Source organism: Haliotis asinina, chromosome 14 (assembly GCF_037392515.1).
Source record: "Haliotis asinina isolate JCU_RB_2024 chromosome 14, JCU_Hal_asi_v2, whole genome shotgun sequence".
In the NCBI taxonomy this organism is placed as follows: domain Eukaryota; kingdom Metazoa; phylum Mollusca; class Gastropoda; order Lepetellida; family Haliotidae; genus Haliotis; species Haliotis asinina.
The window spans coordinates 2,918,833-2,939,227 of NC_090293.1; the positions used below are offsets into that span (position 1 = coordinate 2,918,833).

General features: G+C 42.1%; 1 protein-coding gene across 1 annotated transcript; it reads left to right on the forward strand.

The window, feature by feature from the left end:
• The first annotated feature begins 837 nt into the window (after positions 1–837).
• On the forward strand, positions 838–14,658 carry LOC137261625 (protein jagged-1-like). The gene is made up of 15 exons (XM_067799404.1): positions 838–981; positions 2,277–2,426; positions 3,016–3,132; positions 5,266–5,382; positions 5,596–5,712; positions 5,926–6,042; positions 6,712–6,828; positions 7,027–7,143; positions 9,398–9,514; positions 10,656–10,772; positions 11,110–11,226; positions 11,482–11,598; positions 11,738–11,854; positions 13,739–13,849; positions 14,263–14,658. The coding sequence occupies exons 1-15, from the start codon at positions 882–884 to the stop codon at positions 14,340–14,342; spliced, it is 1,728 nt and encodes a 575-aa protein (XP_067655505.1). The 5' UTR covers positions 838–881; the 3' UTR covers positions 14,343–14,658.
• The last annotated feature ends 5,737 nt before the right edge of the window (positions 14,659–20,395 follow it).

The following is a 20,395-nucleotide window of genomic DNA, read 5'->3' on the forward strand; positions in this document are numbered from 1 at the left end:
AACCGATTCCAATCGGTCCCATGGTACATTTAATCAAAGAGGTATTCGTTATTTCTTACTAGCTGAGCAAACAGACACTAAAAGTTTGTGGTGAAAATGCCTCCAATACCCATCAACAGACGTCCCCGTCGCTATCATTCTCCAGTGAAAGACTGATATTTCTTGTAAATGTAAGTTAATTGATGGCGTTTGATGGAAATTGAGATTGTTTGCACGTGATTCATTATCGGCAGCAAAGGCCAGTGTAAACACACTGGAAAACCATGTCACTTGGCCACGAGCAGCGCGCCACAACACCAAACAGTATTCGATAAGACTTGCACATACAGCACTAAATGTTAACATCAGGAAACATGGGCAAGGTTTTCAAATATCACAGACTGTACAGAAGGTCACCATCCTGAACGGTGCAGTTGTGAAACAGGCTAACAGATTCATTTATATACGTGTGAACGATATTTGTTCGGGTTTATTTCTGCAATTTCGCGTACTGGTTGCAAATGTCTACATAGAAGGTGTCAAGATTATTGCAATATTGGACATGTTGTCAAACATTCTTTTTTAAATTTTCTAGTTTATATGTTTTGTTAACATCAGATATGCACTAGTGTCAGGTGTTATCTGACATGAGGAAATGTTTGCACTGAAATCAATTCGTGCTGTGTGTACATTCCGGCTTTTCACGTATTCTTGGCACAGATTGGCTGAAGATACAGACCAACCATTTTGACCTTTTGTTTTATTGGATGAAAAAGGGTTCGCCACCATAAGCACTATTGACGTAGTTAAGGCTGTCCTACATCACCTTGAACACTCACTGTATCTCCAAACATAAATATCTCGCGTTGCTACAACACACACAGGTTAGGCCATGGATACAGATGGTATTAAACCAGGCGTTTTTAACTTACGCCACAAATCAACCAGAGAAGGTCGTCCAACCCCACATCATGGCTAACCTTGTACCTGTGTTAGTGACCGGTAGGTTCAATGTTATATTTGTATTTATTCCTCCTTATCCTGACGTCACACCGTTTGTCTCTGTATTAGTCCTCACGTATGAACGGTGGAATCATGAATTTCAGTGGTTTGGGAAAGTTTGTTCTTACGACTGAAATAGAGAGATTACAATCCTGAATCTTTCCCAATAATTGTTCATAATTGTTCCTAATAAATATTTGTCACTTTGTGAACAACTGAATTATTATAGTATTACAATAAGTGTTGTTCATTCAACGGGCACCTAAGCGACATTCAGTGATACATCCATATCTTGTTGGAGGTCTGGAAACTGAACATTTCATAACATTGGCGAATTGAAGTCCGATGTATTTTGTAAAACCGTCATACAAACACGGCGGCTGATAGATTCATGTAGTAGTAATACTGTAAGTAGAAGCGGTAGCAGTAGTTGCTGTTGTAGTAGTAGTAGCATTAGTGGTAGTAGTAGCAGCTGGAGTAGTAAAGGTAGCTGCAGGAGATGCAGTAGTAGTAGTAGCAGCAGTAGTGGCTGTAGCTGTACAGCAGTAGCTGTAGTAGTAGTTTTTTGTAGTAGTAGTAGTAGTAGCAGTAGTAGTGGTAGGGCTAGTAGTAGTAGCAGCAGTAGTAGTAGGAGGAGGAGGAGCAGCAGTAGTAGGATGAGCAGTAGTAGCAGTAGCAGCAGCAGTAGTAGTAGTAGTAGTAGTAGTAGTAGCAGTAGCAGCAGTAGCAGCAGCAGCAGCAGCAGCAGCAGTAGTAGTAGTAGTAGTAGTAGTAGTAGTAGTAGTAGTTGTAGTAGTAGTAGTAGTAGTAGTAGTTGTAGAAGTAGCATGAGTTGTAGTGATGTGGTGTTGGCGGTGGCAATCTTTTAGCAGGTTAAAAATTTGTCTGCAGCTTGCCGTCATAGATACGTTCATGTGTGTAATTTAAAAATGCTGTAACCCTTTGTTAGCTTTCCACATTTCAGTTGTCATGGAAATGTGTGAAGTACATGTTTACATACACGTCCATGGCTTCATGTACACAACATGTCCGTAAACAATATGTGTTTTCATGATTTTGCATTTCACTGGGTACTAGCATTCCTATGTCAGGGCAGTGGTCACTGGTATCTTATTGCTGACAAGAGTCTGTGGGGGGTTAGTCTCTCAGCTTCTTGTCGGATTAAAGCCCAACATCAAACAAATCATAGACATTCTCGCTAGCATGAATCTCCAACAGTAACTGGTATAACGCACTCAGCACGGCGTGTCTTAGAGTAACAGTGTAAACCTGACATCTAAGCAATCTCCTTTTAGCACTGGTTCTTGGAGCGGCTCTTGTTCAAGATGTTACTGCTGATGTTTGTCTGAGTAACGGCAGCTGTAACGGCCACGGTACATGCGACTCCCCCTGTATGACAACATGCGCGTGTACAGACGGCTACAGCGGCGACGACTGCACCATACGTATGTTCTTGTTAAGGACAACAGTGATAATTACGATGCACTCTTCCCTAAAACAGTTCACAGTAACTTATTTCAAATATTCTAAATCAAAGAAAAAAGACCTCTGAATTAAGTTGTCTCGTTGGTGCTATGAATCCTACAGGCTCTACAAATTCCTCCACTCATGGTAGCTGATGCTGAATTGCGATTTCATTGCGATTATTGCAAGTAATAGACGCTACAGTATTGTTAAAACATTTCAGTTTTGCATGAATTAACTCTTTATTTATGCATAAGATAAGACCCGAGGTAAATTCTTCGTACGTACCTGAACAGTGTCACCGACTTACTGACCTCTGATAGATTAACGTACACTGCAGTGTTTCTCAGCTTCTGTTTTGGATGAATCCGTATCGGGTCAACTTGTTCATGGAATGTGGATAACGATCCATGAGAAATTCGTCTGTGCTTACATTTCTTTGAAACCTAACAGATATTCTGCTTCCTGGATTGAATAGATCCATTTTAGTTCTTCCTCACAACCGACATCTGTTTTTTCGAGACTATTATTCCGCGGTGTGTATTTTTTATGTTGTACTTATTGTTTAAGCTCCAATCTGTACTGGCGGTGGAAATGAGTGCGGCACCCACGGCTCTTGTGATAACTCCACAGCTACCTACGTCTGTCGCTGCACTGATGGGTATTTTGGAAATCTGTGTCAAAATGGTAAAGGCAGTGTGTATTCTTGTATTGCCACCTATGTGTGAATGACAAGTGTACGTGTAAGGTTGTAGTCTGTTGTGCATCGCTATCCACTGTACATCTTTTAATGTTATAAGGGTAACGCTATTTTCGTAACTGACCGACAAAGGAGACCGAGTAATAATGCCCTGGAAAATAGCGTTACCGTTATTATAGCTAAAATCAATAGAATTTTTAAGAAAATACGAATAAAAACAACGGCATAGCTTTAGAAGCATTTACTGCTAACAACAAACAACGGAGGTCACTGGCATATTCTTTACAAATATAGACACGTCACAGAACAACACAGATGACGTCAGTATTGACAGTAACGACATTCGACTTTGACCCTTGCCCATACTACCAGCTGCAATTGTTTTCTATACTCTTATAGCTAAAATGGATAGAATTATCATGAAAACAACCGCTCGTTATCAGAAATGAGCGGTCCACTGTAACTTGATAACGCCCGCAAAATGCTTGACGATGAGCCATTATCAAGCCCGTTGTTAGGTGACTTCATAAGTAGCTCAGCTGTTGAAGTTCAATCACCTACGGCTCGAATGAACTTGGGTTCGTTATTGACCATATATCTGGTTCACATTCGTCACATGTGCCTGTGCCATAATGCACTTTCCACGATTGTGCCATAAATGACAACATACAGCAATGAAAATATCGACTTGAAGTCTAACGTTGTTGATCACTGAAAACAATGGCGGCTGGTAGTATGAGCAAAGGTCAAGGTCGAATGTCGTCACTTTCAATAGTGACGTCATCTCTGTTGTTCTATGACGTGACTATATTTGTAAAATGTGTGTCAGTGACCTCCGTCGTTTTGTTGTTGGCAGTAAATGCTTCTAAACCGATGCCGCTGTTTTTATTATTCTTTTATAAAAAATTCTATTCATTTTAGCTATAATAACGGAAACGCTATTTTTCAGGGCATTATCATTTGCAGAAGCCCTCGGTCTTTTCAACTGCCCTCCTTCGTCGGGCAGTTAATGAAAGACCTCGGGCTTCTGCAAATGATAATGCCCTGAAAAATAGCGTTACCTTTATAACAGTGGCTCGCTCATGTCTCATAATGTGCGGGCGTTTTAATGATGATTCTATCGATTTTAGCTATAAATATAGTTAGTTTCCCCGACCGGGAACATGTATTCGGCATTGTGAAACTTGACATACCGTAAGTATACAACTTTCTGTCTGTCTGTCATTATTGCTGCACAAAATTAGGTGCATATGCAAGTTCAACAAAACGTCATTTTGATATACACTCTGTCTGAATAAAGAATAGGAGGTCTCTCAAACACTGACCTTGAAAAGAGAAAAATCATCCTTTTACATCATCATGTGTATTTTGAATTGGAGACCAAAACGAATTATTTTTGGTCTTTTGTATTTACTACCATTGTGCAGTATTTGCACCTTTACATCTTCAGTCCCCACTAAGTAACGGATTTGTCGGAAAAGATAGTCACTGCAGAAGAGCGTCATAAGTTATGACGTTCTTCTGCAGTGACGATCTTTTCCTAAAAAAAATAATCTATAGCTCCGAGAACACCTCATACATAAACGCATTCAACACGGGTGTTCAAAGATGGATGGTTATAAAAATGAAACAGTTGAAACTAAAAACAAACTCACGGGTGCTCCGTCCAGTGACGCCATGTTTAGATGGATGAGTTTCAGGACGCGACCGACAAATCACGGAACGGAGCCGAGAAATCTCCGAAGATGGCCGAGCGTGTTTCAAGTATTACCGACATTGTTTCCTATAGGGGCGTTGTGTTTATGTTATTACCGCTAAACTACCGATATCGCTGCAGTTGTTTCGCGAGTGGGCTGCGCTTGTTTACATTTGAGATGCAATTCCTTCAAATTTGCTGTAATTCCTTCCGTTACTTAGGGGGGCCTGACCTTAGTGAATAAGTTAAAATCTGGTACATCAATCACTTGTTTGTCTGGCTTGTTTTCAAGACATCGTCACATACCGTCACACACCGTCACACTTTCACAATCTGTGATCGTCTGTGTAATTGACATGTGTAACAATATCAGTTATTTAAAACGATCACTTTTCACAGTTAATTTATCTGTGAATATATTCAGCACCCATCTGTACTGGCGGTGGAGATGAGTGCGGCACCCACGGGTCCTGTGATAACTCCACAGCTGCCTACTTCTGTCGCTGCACTGATGGGTATTCTGGAAACCTGTGTCAAACAGGTAAACACACTGTACATTTACTTATCAAGGACTTTTGATAAACGGTTAATCGAAACCTAATTTCAAAATATATATATTATCTTGATACGTAAGCGTGTTGATACAACTTCCGTTTACTTAGGAAGAGCACAAACCTGGATCATTTGTTGGCAACCATTCCGAAATAGCAGCTGAACGCACATAACTTCTTACAATGAGTCTACTTTCTGTCAGCTCCCATCTGTACTGGGGGTGGAGATGAGTGCGGCACCCACGGCTCCTGTGATAACTCCACAGCTACCTACCTCTGTCGCTGCACTGATGGGTATTCTGGAAACCTGTGTCAAACAGGTAAACACACTGTACATTTACTTATCAAGGACTTTTGATAAACGGTTAATCGAAACCTAATTTCAAAATATATATATTATCTTGATACGTAAGCGTGTTGATACAACTTCCGTTTACTTAGGAAGAGCACAAACCTGGATCATTTGTTGGCAACCATTCCGAAATAGCAGCTGAACGCACATAACTTCTTACAATGAGTCTACTTTCTGTCAGCTCCCATCTGTACTGGGGGTGGAGATGAGTGCGGCACCCACGGCTCCTGTGATAACTCCACAGCTGCCTACGCCTGTCGCTGCACTGATGGGTATTCTGGAAACCTGTGTCAGACTGGTGAGTGAGGTAAACCCTTTCTACATTATACACTAGTAAACTAACAGTTGATCTCAAAGGTGAAAGGTGCACTCCAGGTTTGTAACTGTTGCAAAAAGAAAAGTTTTAGCTAGAAATATCCACGTATGACGTTGCACATAGGGCTCTCAGGAACAGCCTGCCATCTTTCTAGTTGAGCCCTTTCTATCTAAACATTTTGCTATAAGAAAATGTCCATGTCCCAACAGAAGGGCGTCCTTCAGATTTGATACAAGATAGGTACGAAGTCGGCAACGATGTAAGAGTATGTTTATTTGTGGAACGAAGGACTGAATTATGTGTTGTTATTGATCTGATCAATTCCCCAACAACGCTGAAACAGTGCTGCTTATGGCATACTCACAATGGTACAGGAGACTTTGCTGCTCCTAAAGAATGTTTAAAGGATTTCTATACCCTAGCAATAGTCTCCCTGTTTATGTTTGATAAACTAAGATGTTGAGGAAGACTCTCGGAGAGAGAGCAATATGTTGCCGTTAGCCAACTGTTTAAGTGAATACCTGTTAGTGTCAAAAGTGTAGATTCACTTCCATTGATCACTCCTCAAAGCGGTCTTTAAAATGTACAGTATAACAGATACATGAGGTGATATTGCCTTTGTTAATGCCGGGCAATATGTTTTAACTTCAGCACCCATCTGTACTGGCGGTGGAAGTGAGTGCGGCACCCACGGGTCCTGTGATAACTCCACAGCTGCCTACTTCTGTCGTTGTAGTGATGGTTACAAGGGTGATACGTGCACAACAGGTCAGTACTGTCGGTATTGACAACGGTCAATAATGACCAAGCACAAGCCCAGTCGTATTGCAGATAATCGTGTTTGTAATCTATCAAGTCGTTGTATCTGTCTAACGTCCACAATACTGGAATATGACTAACTTTAACATTCATGGAAACAATATGAAAATGTCAATAGCAAAGTGATGTACTCGTGGCAAACTTCAGCTCCCATCTGTAATGGCGGTGGAAATGAATGCGGCACCCACGGGTCCTGTGATAACTCCACAGCTACCTACTTCTGTCGCTGCACTGATGGGTATTCTGGAAACCTGTGTCAGACTGGTACGTTATATATTCAGACATCAATGAATAACATCAACAAGCGCCTGCTAAAAAGGTGAAATCTGGTTTTGACTTCAGATACTGTTGTGTTATTATAGTGCATGAACAGGATGATATCTGCACAAAAATCGCCTTGAACTATAAACATGTTTTTAGTTTTAAAGAATTCCACCTGCAAGTCACATTTTTTCGTTTCACTCAGGTTGAGTGTCTCCTTAGCTGTAATAGCATGAACTATCTTTAGAAACCACCCGCAGCTACATCTTTCATGTGAAGGTGTGCGTAAATGTTCTGTTTCCATGTGTAACAAACATTTTCACAACAATTCTATTTTCTTTGTTTTATAAATGTCATTCTTGCATTTATGTAATGTGAAGTAAGGTTAGGGGGATGGTTGAACAAGTATTAATCATTATTCCCGTCATGACTTGCCTTGGACATTAAGTGGGCAGGGGTAGCCTAGTGGTTAAAGCGTTCGCTCGTCACGCCGATGGCCGGGTTCTATTCCCCACATGGGTTCAATGTGTTAAGTCCATTTCTGGTGTCTCCTGCCGTGATATTGCTGGAATATTGATAAAAGCAGTGTAAAATCATACTCACACACTCACTTGGACATTAGGACTTTACCTTGACGTCAATAGAGCCAACATTTCATCCCGATGTACACTGCCGTGCTAAATACAGTACAGAATAAACAATTTAGATTATAAACATTTGCACGTATTGCCAAAACACCATGGGTATCGTACCCAACTGCAACGTTGCCAGTCTCGCGTTCATTGACCAAAGGACCCGTAAAGCAACTCATTCTTGTCGTAAGACACATGTCATCGTATCTCGATTGCGTTGATCGATAATCGTGTTTGCTGGACTGTCCATTCCAGACACGATTATTTACAGACTGCCGTCAAACAGCTTGAATATCATTGAGTGTGGCGTTAAACAGAAATCAATCAAACAATCAATCAATCCTGGCCAACATAAACAATACAATCGATGTTAATGACGTTGACATGTCCAGTCATTTTGCTCGAATGTCGACAGGAAGCAGTCATCTCGTCATTTGAGATGCAACTGAAGTTGTGTCCTGACACCGCGGATGCTGATGACGTCATTGTGTACATCCGGTTGCGCAGAAGGGTGATCCACAGCGATGATCATCTCAGAGGTGACCCTCGATCTGCCAGCTCTGGGACTGTCTGATACCAGGCCTGTCTGGTTGACATTTCGCCTATATGACTGTTTGAAGCCACGTATGACGTTTCCATGTGGCCCATGCTCGCTCCGCTTCAGATAATACTGACGTTTTGATGTATCCTTGTAACATGTGGAGCACTAACATTCTCAGTCGATTATGTTTCATACGGTTGGCACATAACATGTACGTTTTATCTCACACGCTCATAACAGAATCGCATGCTGCAAGTGAAGAGGAAATCGCTAAAGGTATCACTAGATCTCCAACAAAGGCATGTCGTCTGCATCCCGTTCCAACTTGGCTCCTGAACCACTGTTGAAAAGCCTTTGCACCTACCATCACAAAAATTGTCATCAGCTCTTTACCTAACTATGAAGTCCCGGGATCAATAAGGTGGCTCACATCACACCTCTTCTCAAGAGACCAGGATCTGATCCGGACTCGTTGATAAACTACGGACATGTCTCAAACCTTACTTTCGTGTTAAAGGTGGTGGAAAGAGTCGTGTCGTCTCGGCTGAAACAACACGAGCCAATCCAGTCAGCATACAAGAGTGGACACAGCACTGAGACAACACTACTGCAAGTGCACAAACCTTCGATATCTCCGGCCGCTATCATTGTTGCCACTGGCGAGCTCGGGTGTGACGGCGGCTTATCTGATTGGCTGTTGCGAGAAAGCGGAGCCAGTCAAGGGAGATCATGCATTCTTCGGGCAGTAGATGCACCCGAGTATAGAGAGGATTTCTCTGGAGATATCGAGGATGTATATGTGGCTGTGTTGGCTGAGACGTACAAGCATCAAGGGTATAGTGGAGAGATATGGGAACGTATACCCTGGAGATATCGAGGATGGTTTGAGCAGTGAAAACAGATATCCCACATTAAATATATACAGCACACTGACGTCATGTTTTAGGACTGATGTGGTATTTGCCATAATGCATGAAGTTCTACTCATTATTCATTACTTGAATACACATACGCTGAAAATATACTGGCCGCAATTATGCTGGTTTTGAAATCCTATCTGATAAAGTATATAACTGTGTCTCAGCTCCCATCTGTACTGGCGGTGGAGATGAGTGCGGCACCCACGGGTCCTGTGATAACTCCACAGCTACCTACTTCTGTCGCTGCACTGATGGGTATTCTGGAAACCTGTGTCAGACTGGTACGTTTTACATTCAGACATCAATGAACTGTATCAACAAATATCAGAATACATTAAATTTAGTTTTGACTTCAGATGGCATAGTGCATGAACCGATTGTCGTTACAACAAACAGAATATCGTGAACATCAGGTCATTGACATTGACAATAACAACAAGATTACATTTAAAAATTTAGATTCTTCTATATTTACGAAAATAGAAATCTACCATGGAAGTTTAAAAGCTCTAACTTTGACGTGGTAAACAAATGTCCACCCAAAGTGCACGTGCACAGATACTGAGAAGTTGTTTCAAAGGCATTTAGAAGATGGAGGAATCAAACTAAAAGTGCTTTATGGTTCAACTTCTTTATTATACAAGGTCACAACGTTTCGAGACAGATTCTAGTCTCTTCTTCAGGTGAGGTGAGGTGAAGAAGAGACTAGAATCTGTCTCGAAACGTTGTGACCTTGTATAATAAAGACGTTGAACCATAAAGCACTTTTAGTTAGATACTGAGAAGGTCGGGTTTTATAGTTTTGTTTGCTTGTCGAAAGGCGACATGAGAGCTTGTTTTGTGTGTAATGGACATGACGTCCTCAACCAGAATGTGATCATCTCAGCTTCTTTTCTGATAGATGTTATTTCTACGACTACCCTCGACCAATCAGTTATCATAAATACAAAGTCAGATGAATGTTAGTTCAAGATTTGTAGTGCTGCCAAATTTCTTCAGTAATGTGAATAGGAAACAGAAAGTTTCCAGTGGCTTTCAAGTAACGTTCATCCTCCCACAGCCCAGCAACAGATTATGTTCCAAGATGGGTTTGGTTCTACGCCTCACGTCACGGTAGATTACAGGAATTTGAAACTCGACTTTGTCAGTAATTCTACACAATTTGATTTCTATCGTGTTTTCTGACACACAAGCTTGGGATGCTGTGTTAATCGCCAAAATGGCAGTTTGTAGTGTTGCATATATATAAGTGCCAGTTGACAATCACTGCCAGTCAAGATATTTCAATTTTTCTACCACGCTGAAGAGGTCTTTGATAGAATTAGAAGACAAAACTAAGTGGAATCTGACGAATCTTCACCTCTTGGCGGGAAGAGATGAATTATCCGTGTGTATATTTTCTAAGTAACATAATCACTTCAGCACCAATCTGTACTGGCGGTGGAACTGAGTGCGGCAGCCACGGCTCCTGTGATAACTCCACAGCTACCTACTTCTGTCGCTGCACTGATGGGTATTCTGGAAACCTGTGCCGAACAGGTAGATGATATGATCGATCAGAATAAATCAATGAAAAATAAAATTATTCACAAAATATTGGCTTTTACCTAAGATTATGCTGTGTTTTTATAGAGTATGTATAGGGCATAGCTACAGAGGACAGATTTACATCATATCATTGAAATGCATTGTTAAATTAGAGGCAAGGGTGCATTAAAATGTGACATTGCCCATCTTAAAGAATACGCACTTTCACATGACAAATCACAAGGCAAAAACGTTTCAGAAAACCACAATACATGTACATTGTCAGGCTAAGCAAGTTCAATATTCAACTGTTTGCTATAATATTTGTGTACCACTACGTGTGTTCCAGCCCCGGTCTGCACGGCCGGTGGGAGCCAATGCGGAGACAACGGAGAGTGCAATACCTGTGCTACAATAAATAGCTGCCAATGTTACGGCGGATATGGTGGCGACACCTGCCAATCCAGTAAGTGCAGGTTCCATATAGTAATGGGAGTCTCCATTGCGGCGGATAGTCAATACTGGTTATTATAGTACATAACGTTTCATCTTTCGGTGAACAACCAAATTGGTACAACTGAAATTTCACTTCCCTCTGCCATAAAATTAGTTAATTGCAATCTTCTTCCATGAAATTTTAAATATCGCTGTTTGCTGCGTGAATAATTGTACAAGCAAGCAAATGCTACAGACAAGTAAGTGCATTTGTTTCTTTTATCAGGTCCAACATGCAGCGCTAGGGGTTCTGAATGTGGCAACCATGGCATCTGCAACACGACAACCACACCTTACGTCTGTGCCTGCAGCGACGACTACACCGGAGATACCTGTACAGTAGGTAAGTCCACAGATCCTGCCCCACCCAGGTGTGAAGTATCTAAACATGTATAGTATCACTTTCTGGATGTGAAACATGACCTGTAAATATGTTCACAAACAAGCTGTCATGTGACATTACTCAGTCTCTCCTGTTCCAGCTCCTATCTGTACTTCCGGTGGTGGCGAGTGTGGCAGCAACGGTACCTGTGACCGTACATCGTCCCCCAACAAGTGTTCCTGTTCTGGGGGATACACTGGAACACGTTGTGAAACAGGTGCGTGATGTGTTCTACCTTCAAAACGTAAGGGAAATTTTTACACACATTTGTATCCATCTTTCCTAATTCCCATTTCAACACTTACAGTATCGGCCTTATCCACACAGTTTACAAATAAATGTTGTATTTTCAGAGGACTGAGAGTGTGTTGTCATATGTCAGAAAACAAACGTCATGTCATAATGTTCCTGGGTATTTTTACAAAACCCTTGACTGGTGAGAATCAGTAACGGAACCAGTTACACGATTTTCACTAGTTCACCTAACTATTGTCTTATACAGTTTGGGAACTGGTCTTTCCATTATGCAAGTACTGCTCCATATCAAATTGTATACTTTTACAACATGACGCGTCTCAATCTAGGAAACACATGCCAAGGTCTAATGAGATATGAATAGTACAATGTCATTTAGAAAGTGGTCAAATATAACATATGTTAACACTTTGTCAGTAAAGTTCAGATTGTATTACTTTGTTGGTTTTAATGTCTCCGAGTTGAGCCCACGCCCTCAGAGTCAAAAAAAAATGTCTAGTTCAATATTGTGTATGGCTGCCCTTTGCATTCACCACTGCCAAACACCGTCTCCTCATTGACTGCCTGATGCTTGGGAACACGTGGTTGCGGATTCTCCGCCATTGCTCTTGCAAGGCAGTGCCAAGTTCCTGCAAATTCTGAGGTTGGTTCCGATGACCACGAAACCTTCTAAGTGCATCCCAAACATGCTCTATTGGATTAAGGTCAGGGGACCTCGATGGTCAGTCCATGACGTTGATTCCAGCGTTTTGAAGGAAATTTCGTGTCAACATCGCGGTATGCGGCCGAGCATTATCACGCTGGAACTGTAGACATGGGCCATGGGCCGCTATGACAGGAGTGAGGGGTGAGCACCTTGTCGCGGTAAGCAGCACCTGTGAGATTTTACGGATGACCAGAAGTCGGGAACGGTTGTTCCTACAGAGAGCACCCCACATCATGCAACTTCCGCCTACGAATCTGTCGACTTCCTGTACACAACATTGGGCATACCGTTTACGACGTCGTCTCCAGACTCTATGCCTGCCGTCCGCGAATCTGAGGGTAAACCTGCGTTCATCTCTAAAGACGATTCGATTCCAGTCTCTCAGGGTCCATCAGAGCTGACGTTGGGCCCACAGCAGACGTTGACGTTGATGAAACGGCGTCAATATTGGCCCACGATATGGACGGCGAGAATGGAGATTGGCAGCCCTCAACCGATTTCAAATCGTCTGTGAGGACAGTCGACCTCTAAACATCTCAGCCCTGGTTCGTGTAGCCGGTAGAAATCTGCCACGTAGGACGATTTGACGATTTTCTGCTCGTGACGTCACACGTGGACGACCTGACCTTTGGGCGATCAGAAGAGGTGTCAGTTTGTTCCACACGACCTCGCAGGTCATACACAGTACGACGGCTGCATCCCATTGCTCTTGCGACATCAATAACAGATCTTCCCACTTGCAACATGCCAGCGGCACGTTCACGCTGCACATTTAAAATACTGTTAGAACTGTGGTTTAAAAGTGTGTTTTTTTTCAATTTTTGAGGCCAATGCAAACGCGTGAAAATGAAAAAAAAACTTTCATGCGAAGATCACGTGATCGACTGCACGTGCGAAACCTGATTTGGCGCTAACGTCATTTGCACGAGGAATGGATGGGTTTGAGTGGGTTTTGTTAACGTTTTTCTAGAGTCGAAAGATAGGGATCCCATTTCGGATGCATAGATGTATCATCAGAGAAAAATTATTCATTATTTTTAAAAATGACATTTTGTGAAGTTTCTTTTTTGACTCAGAATAAATTACTAACAACATGTGCGGTACAAGCTCTCTAAACCAGTGATGTGTTTTTGTTGCCAGCTCCTACTTGCACCACCACTGGCGGGGAGTGTCGGAACGGAGGGACCTGCAACAATACCGCCATACCCTACACGTGTACGTGTGCAGCTGGTTTCACTGGCACAACGTGCGGTATGTTCTGTGGTTATCAGAAGATGTAACTTAAGGGCAACTTCACAACCATAATGAGCAAGAAAAAATGGAAGAACAATTTCACTTCGAGTATAAGACATTATCCAATTCGTGACGTCATGGCAGTAATGACGCTATACATAACAATGGTTATGACGTCATAGCAGAAATGTATGACTTCATATTAGACTATTGGATTGTACCTTTCTTACTGGCAAAACAATTCCATAGATTAGCACTGACATTGTCAAAGGTAAGGCACTGCGATGCTCACGTCTAAATCCAATCTTTCATATATAACGACTGAACCAGCTTCATTCAATATGATTTTGAAAACTGTTTCTGTCCTTGGAAATATTTCGGTTTGCCGAGGAAGGTGTGAAATAGATGTAAGTTTCTGTGATGTTTTGCAGGGACTCGTTCCGGGGCAAGTCACGTGATCTTCTGCATGACGTCACTGGTGCTGGTGGTAGTGGGCTCCTTCACCCTTTAAGTCTGACAGACCAGATGCTGAATATTTAACAACCAAAGTACCACAGCAGACGTCGGTTGGTATATCCAAAAGGCCATGGAGATCGATGTAACACCTGAGTAATTATCAAGTTGTTGCCATTAAACCTAAACACTTGCTCATTGTGATTCCTGTGGAGTGTGTGGCTGATACATATATTCTAATACTTACTCCTCTGCTGAGGAGTGTATGTTGATGACGAGTGAATCTCATTAAAGCAACATGCACTGCGCCATGATGACGTGTAGAATTACTGACCAACAGTTTTTCCACTGAAATAAACGGCTTAGTTCATGCAGCCCTTGTTTGGGTTGTATTTTGAGTTTTCAGGGTAACAACTGCGGTAAATGTCCTGCATGTACAATGTTCACCACCAGAATTCAGGACAAACACGCTAATCAGAAGGTCAATCTAACGCTACACATGTCGTTCTTTCCTTCCTCTGATAACGAGATATCGCTGCTTTAGCAGTATCTTTGCCCGCCTGTTTCCGAAGATCACCGAGGGCTGGACTTTCAACTCAAACGTAGCATCTAACTCGGCAAGACAGAGACTGGCAGCAGGAGCCTAGCAGTACGCGTTGTTCTCAGTTTTTGTCTATCCAGGGTGCAAATATTGCCATTCTGTGACAACTACCCAGACAAATTATTTATAGCCAAATTACCAGACGCTAAAAATAAGCATTGTAGTGAAATGACAGATGCTGATATCACTTCAGTACCCACGACACAGTGGCTAGGTGCAAGGGCAGCCTTCTCAGACGATTCTACTGACACAACAATGAAACACCATGCATGAATACAATGATGGCTGAAAAACAATGCATGAATACAACAATGAAACACAAAGCACCAATACAACAATGATGCTCTTGGGACCTACCAATCACGGAATCGGACAGACTAACAGGCCCAGAGAATGGTTGTTTGTTCTATCGCTGGTAACATCATAGTGTAGGACCCCTTGTACTGACGTAGAGCAGTGTTCGCGATTGGGTTTGTAAGAGAGCGTGCAGAAAATATGTAACTGATATGTAGTTCAAATCTGTTGCTCATGGATAATTCAATACGATCCTGAATCATTTCAAACTTTCTTTTTTTCTTTTTTCTTCTGTTTTTCATTTCTATCGTGTTTTTTAATATATTTTTTTTTAAAAAATAGATAGATCAGAATCCATGTGTCCGCAACATGCACGCAAAATATGTTTTGGGTGTATTTACCACGGTTATTCGTTAACGCGAACACTGTAGAGGGTAATGGCCAAGTAACTCTCCATTCCTGAAAAATAACGAATCCGAGGCCCATTATTTTTATGGAATGGAGAATTACGAGTTATTTACCCTAAATAAATTACATTCAAAGTATTGATAATATAATGCAAAGAGTACGAACTATCAAGGTTTTACATTTTAAACTGGTACACTTCGCTCCATTCCTGAAAAATACTGGGGTGAGTAGAAAATGGAATGACGTCACAAATATGTAATTTAAACAAAGATCCATCTCTGCCATGTCACCTCACATCTCGTATCCACAGACCTCGAACCCCACTCGGCCATGTCACCTCACCTCACGTATCCACAGACCCGAAACCCCACTCGGCCATGTCACCTCACATCACGTATCCACAGACCTGAAACCCCACTCGGCCATGTCACCTCACCTCACGTATCCACAGACCTCGATCCCCACTCGGTCTTGTCACATCACCTCACGTATCCACAGACCCGAAACCCCACTCGGCCTTGTCACCTCACATCACGTATCCACAGACCTCGAACCCCTCTCGGCCATGTCACCTCACCTCACGTATCCACAGACCTCGAACCCCACTCGGCTATGTCACATCACCTCACGTATCCACAGACCTCGAACCCCACTCGGCCTTGTCACATCACCTCACGTATCCACAGACCTCGAACCCCACTCGGCCATGTAGCCTCACATCACGTATCCACAGACCTCGAACCCCACTTGGCCATGTCACCTCACCTCACGTATCCACAGAGCTGGAACCCCACTCGGCCTTGTCACCTCACCTCACGTATCCACAGACCCGAAACCCCACTCGGCCATGTCACCTCACATCACGTATCCACAGACCTCGAACCCCTCTCGGCCATGTCACCTCACCTCACGTATCCACAGACCTCGAACCCCACTCGGCTATGTCACATCACCTCACGTATCCACAGAGCTGGAACCCCACTCGGCCATGTCACCTCACATCACGTATCCACAGACCTCGAACCCCACTCGGCCATGTCACCTCACCTCACGTATCCACAGACCTCGAACCCCACTCGGCCATGTAACCTCACATCACGTATCCACAGACCTCGAACCCCACTTGGCCATGTCACCTCACCTCACGTATCCACAGAGCTGGAACCCCACACGGCCATGTCATCTCACATCACGTATCCACAGAGCTGGAACCCCACTCGGCCATCTCACCTGACATCACGTATCCACAGACCTCGAACCCCACTCGGCCATGTCACATCATTTGTAGTGAGCATGTGTATTTTACGACCGCATCAAATCTGTGCGTCTGCATTACGGTTCGTGTGTGCCTTAGTTTTCACTAACTACAAGCATTTGGGCCATGAGAACGTGGTGCTGAGAGAACGACATGGACACAACCAATTGTAACCTTCTTATGCCAACCTTGCAATATCATCAGGCACTATTTGGGCAAAAGTTTTTTACGGTATGTATTCATATACATCACCCGTTGATGACAGTGAAAACGGATATTACATTCCCCCAAAAAATTGCTAACATCAACACAACAGTTATACATCGTTACCTTGATCCCGTGATGTCAATTGTTGTAGATCGATCAAAGGGGTTTAACTCTTCGTAGCCTGGCTTTAACGCTTATGTTGGTTTTATCGCCAGGTCATGTTGTGGATACCTGGTGCACATCTGCCGCTTTCCCAGTTCACTGGTTCTATGTCAGTCGCACTGTGCATATAATAAATAGAACATTCAAGTGCGAAGTTTACTGATTTTCACAATACGTTCGAGATCATGACCTTGTCTTGGTTTTGGTGCAACTTGACAGAAAGCCTATTTCCGTCTTAGAATTGTATGTGCAACAAGTCAGAAGGGTTGGTTTCATCTTAATGCAACTCTAGACACCCCTGTGTTTCCTATGTGTTTTCAATGACTCACACTGAAATAATATGTTTATAAATCTTCACCAAAACGAGACATCCTCGACAGCATACATAATTGGCAAAGATTTCATTACACATTTCACAGCCCGCTGTTATCAGCAATTACTCTGTGGATGAGTAACTAAGGTCATTACAAAAACACAAGATCGTGTCTTAGATCCTTTTGTGTATTGGTGATTGTGTATGATCGATCAGACAAGGGACCTAACTCCTAATAGCTTCCCTTCTACGTCAGTGTTTCCCATCTGTGAGACTTGTCATATGCGTGATTTCCACACCAGAGGCGTGAGAAGAAGGCCATGTGTGTAAATGGGTATAAATCTCAAATGATCCACAAACAATTTTGATAGAACACGCCCTCCTTGTGTAGAGGAAGATACTTTCGACAGTAAATCAATGGGGATGTATACATTTCAAACAGTGTATCCAAAAGATACCGTACCTATTTTAGAGAAGATGTAATAAAAAGTGCGCATTGATTACTCGCCCAAAGTTTACACTTGAAATGTTGAAAAAGACCTTCCCAATCATGTCAAGCCGTTATGTGATCAGCAGACACTCTATCTATTATGAAATCGGTTGTATTTATCGTTAACCTGTACGATGTGTACACCATACCAGAAAGCCAGGCTGAACGTAGAAACAACATTTCGTTGGTCCAAATAGCGCAACTCCCCAGACATGAGTCTCATTGACCTATTTGGACAATGACCTACTTTTCAGCCAATCCGAATGTTCTCGAGTGAAAGTGAAAATAGACCTCATAAACAAGTCCGTTTACACTGAATTCAAATTCCTTGTTTCATAAGAAATTTTTATTCATAAATGAAGTTTAATTTTAAAATTCAATAACACCTTATTTGCATATTCTATAGCGAGGAGTAGGCAGCATGACCTTAACTACAGTCCCGTAAGAACCGGACCAATGAGTCACATAAATATAAATATACATGTTTATCATTTATTAATATCCAGCAGCTTTCTTGACTCCACCAAAATAGTTGTAAACTATCATCATTGAAAACGCAAAAATTGTTATCTGTCGCGGCGGGGTGAAACCACAGAAACGGAACAGCCAGTCATGGTAGGGGACATCTCAAAATCTCAAAAAGTCTGTCGTTGTGTCATAGTCACGACTTAAAGGGATGGCACGTTTGCCACAGTTGCCCGTTGTAAGCAATCAGTAACTTTGTTCAATGGCGTTAGCTACCGTGCTGCCACAGTTTTACCAAGTTTAAGTTGTGATTCTGTTGAGGGATTCCTTAACCGAAACCTCTACGTCACGTAATCCGAAAGTTGTGTTTGATCTGACATCTCCTTCGACAATACCCCATATCATTTCAATGGGGTTAAGGTCACGGTAATAGGGTTTTTATGATCTGATATTGCTGAGGCTTCGTTACCTTTAGAGGCCGTGCGATCTGAAATTTGTCTAACCCTAACCCATGTCGGGACTTTACTGTCGGGGTCCTGCACACTGTGGTATTGGGGCAATGTTCAAAACGATAAAAGACTTCTCTGGTAGAGCTGGCACCAACTTGTTTTAACCCAATCGAGGAAAACCGCACCATTCATCTCGGAATGGTAGTATCTGTTATCGCTGTACGACAGAACATGCTGTACGACGTGTTTGCAGGGATAAGAAAAGGATTGCAATATACAAGTTCCCAGATGTATCAAATCATGCTGATTAATATTTATGTATTCAGTAAAAAATATTCTGCTTATCGCACCAAGATGCGCAATAGGATGGAACCCAGTCAACACGAAACGAGACTGTTGAGTAACTAATGTTTTGACTTGGTCACAAGTTCATGGCCTAAGTAGAACAGGGCGACAAATGTTGTAATGGTCTCTAAACAAAAATGACCAAAAATACAGTTTTGCTGTCAGATACCGGTCCGAAATGTGACCTTCACACTCAAAAGATCTTCACTATCATATTTTATATTGGTTCCTCACATTCGCTCCTCACTCAAAGGTGTCACAAGTTTAAGAAGGTTGAAATCAGTCGGTATTGACGATGAAGAACTTTTTAGGCTTATTATGCATGTCAGTTCAAAGTTGTGAGTAACTATTTCAACAGGTTTTATAATACCCAAAACGAACACGTGTTATATCTTATGTATGTTTATGTGTGCACGTGTTTGTGTGGTTGCTTGTTTGCTTGCTTTTGCTCCTATATTTGAGTATTTTTTAAATACATTTTAAGTCTTTGGTTTTATGGATGACAATGGACCAGATAAACATAACTGATCCTAAAGACATGGATTTATTTCCCTTTAGCAAGACGTCATTCATAGTCTTCATTCATACAGTAAAATCTGTCAGTAAAATCAAAGTGGGGTCCATCAGAATGGCCATCAAACATCATCCTGCACCCGAGCTTTCGGGATTACACTGTCACCGCATCCAACTGTAGAACATACAGACTGAAATATACGGTACATAGCAACAACGGGAGTTCACTTTAGATATGATACTTTGGATGTGATATCCATCAGTAAGAGATCCATTGCAAGAAGACGCGTGCAGAAATTCTGCAGGAATGACTCAGCGGTCCATTACAGTGTTCGATATGTGCCTTGACGCATAGACCGTCTTTAGTGACCGTTCGAATTTCATCTCACATGTTCATATTAATCTGCGTGCAAAACGACGTACATTATGTAAGTTATGTTTTCGCACATCTTTGCTGATACCACACATATTCTTACACCGTAATCAAGCTTTCTAATCCTCCAGCTCCTTAAGGCACATCCCACTTTATTACCGCTATGGCATTTTTAACATTACCCGGTATTTTATGTTTTTACAATGTAATATACTGTTTTGTGCAGACTATAATAG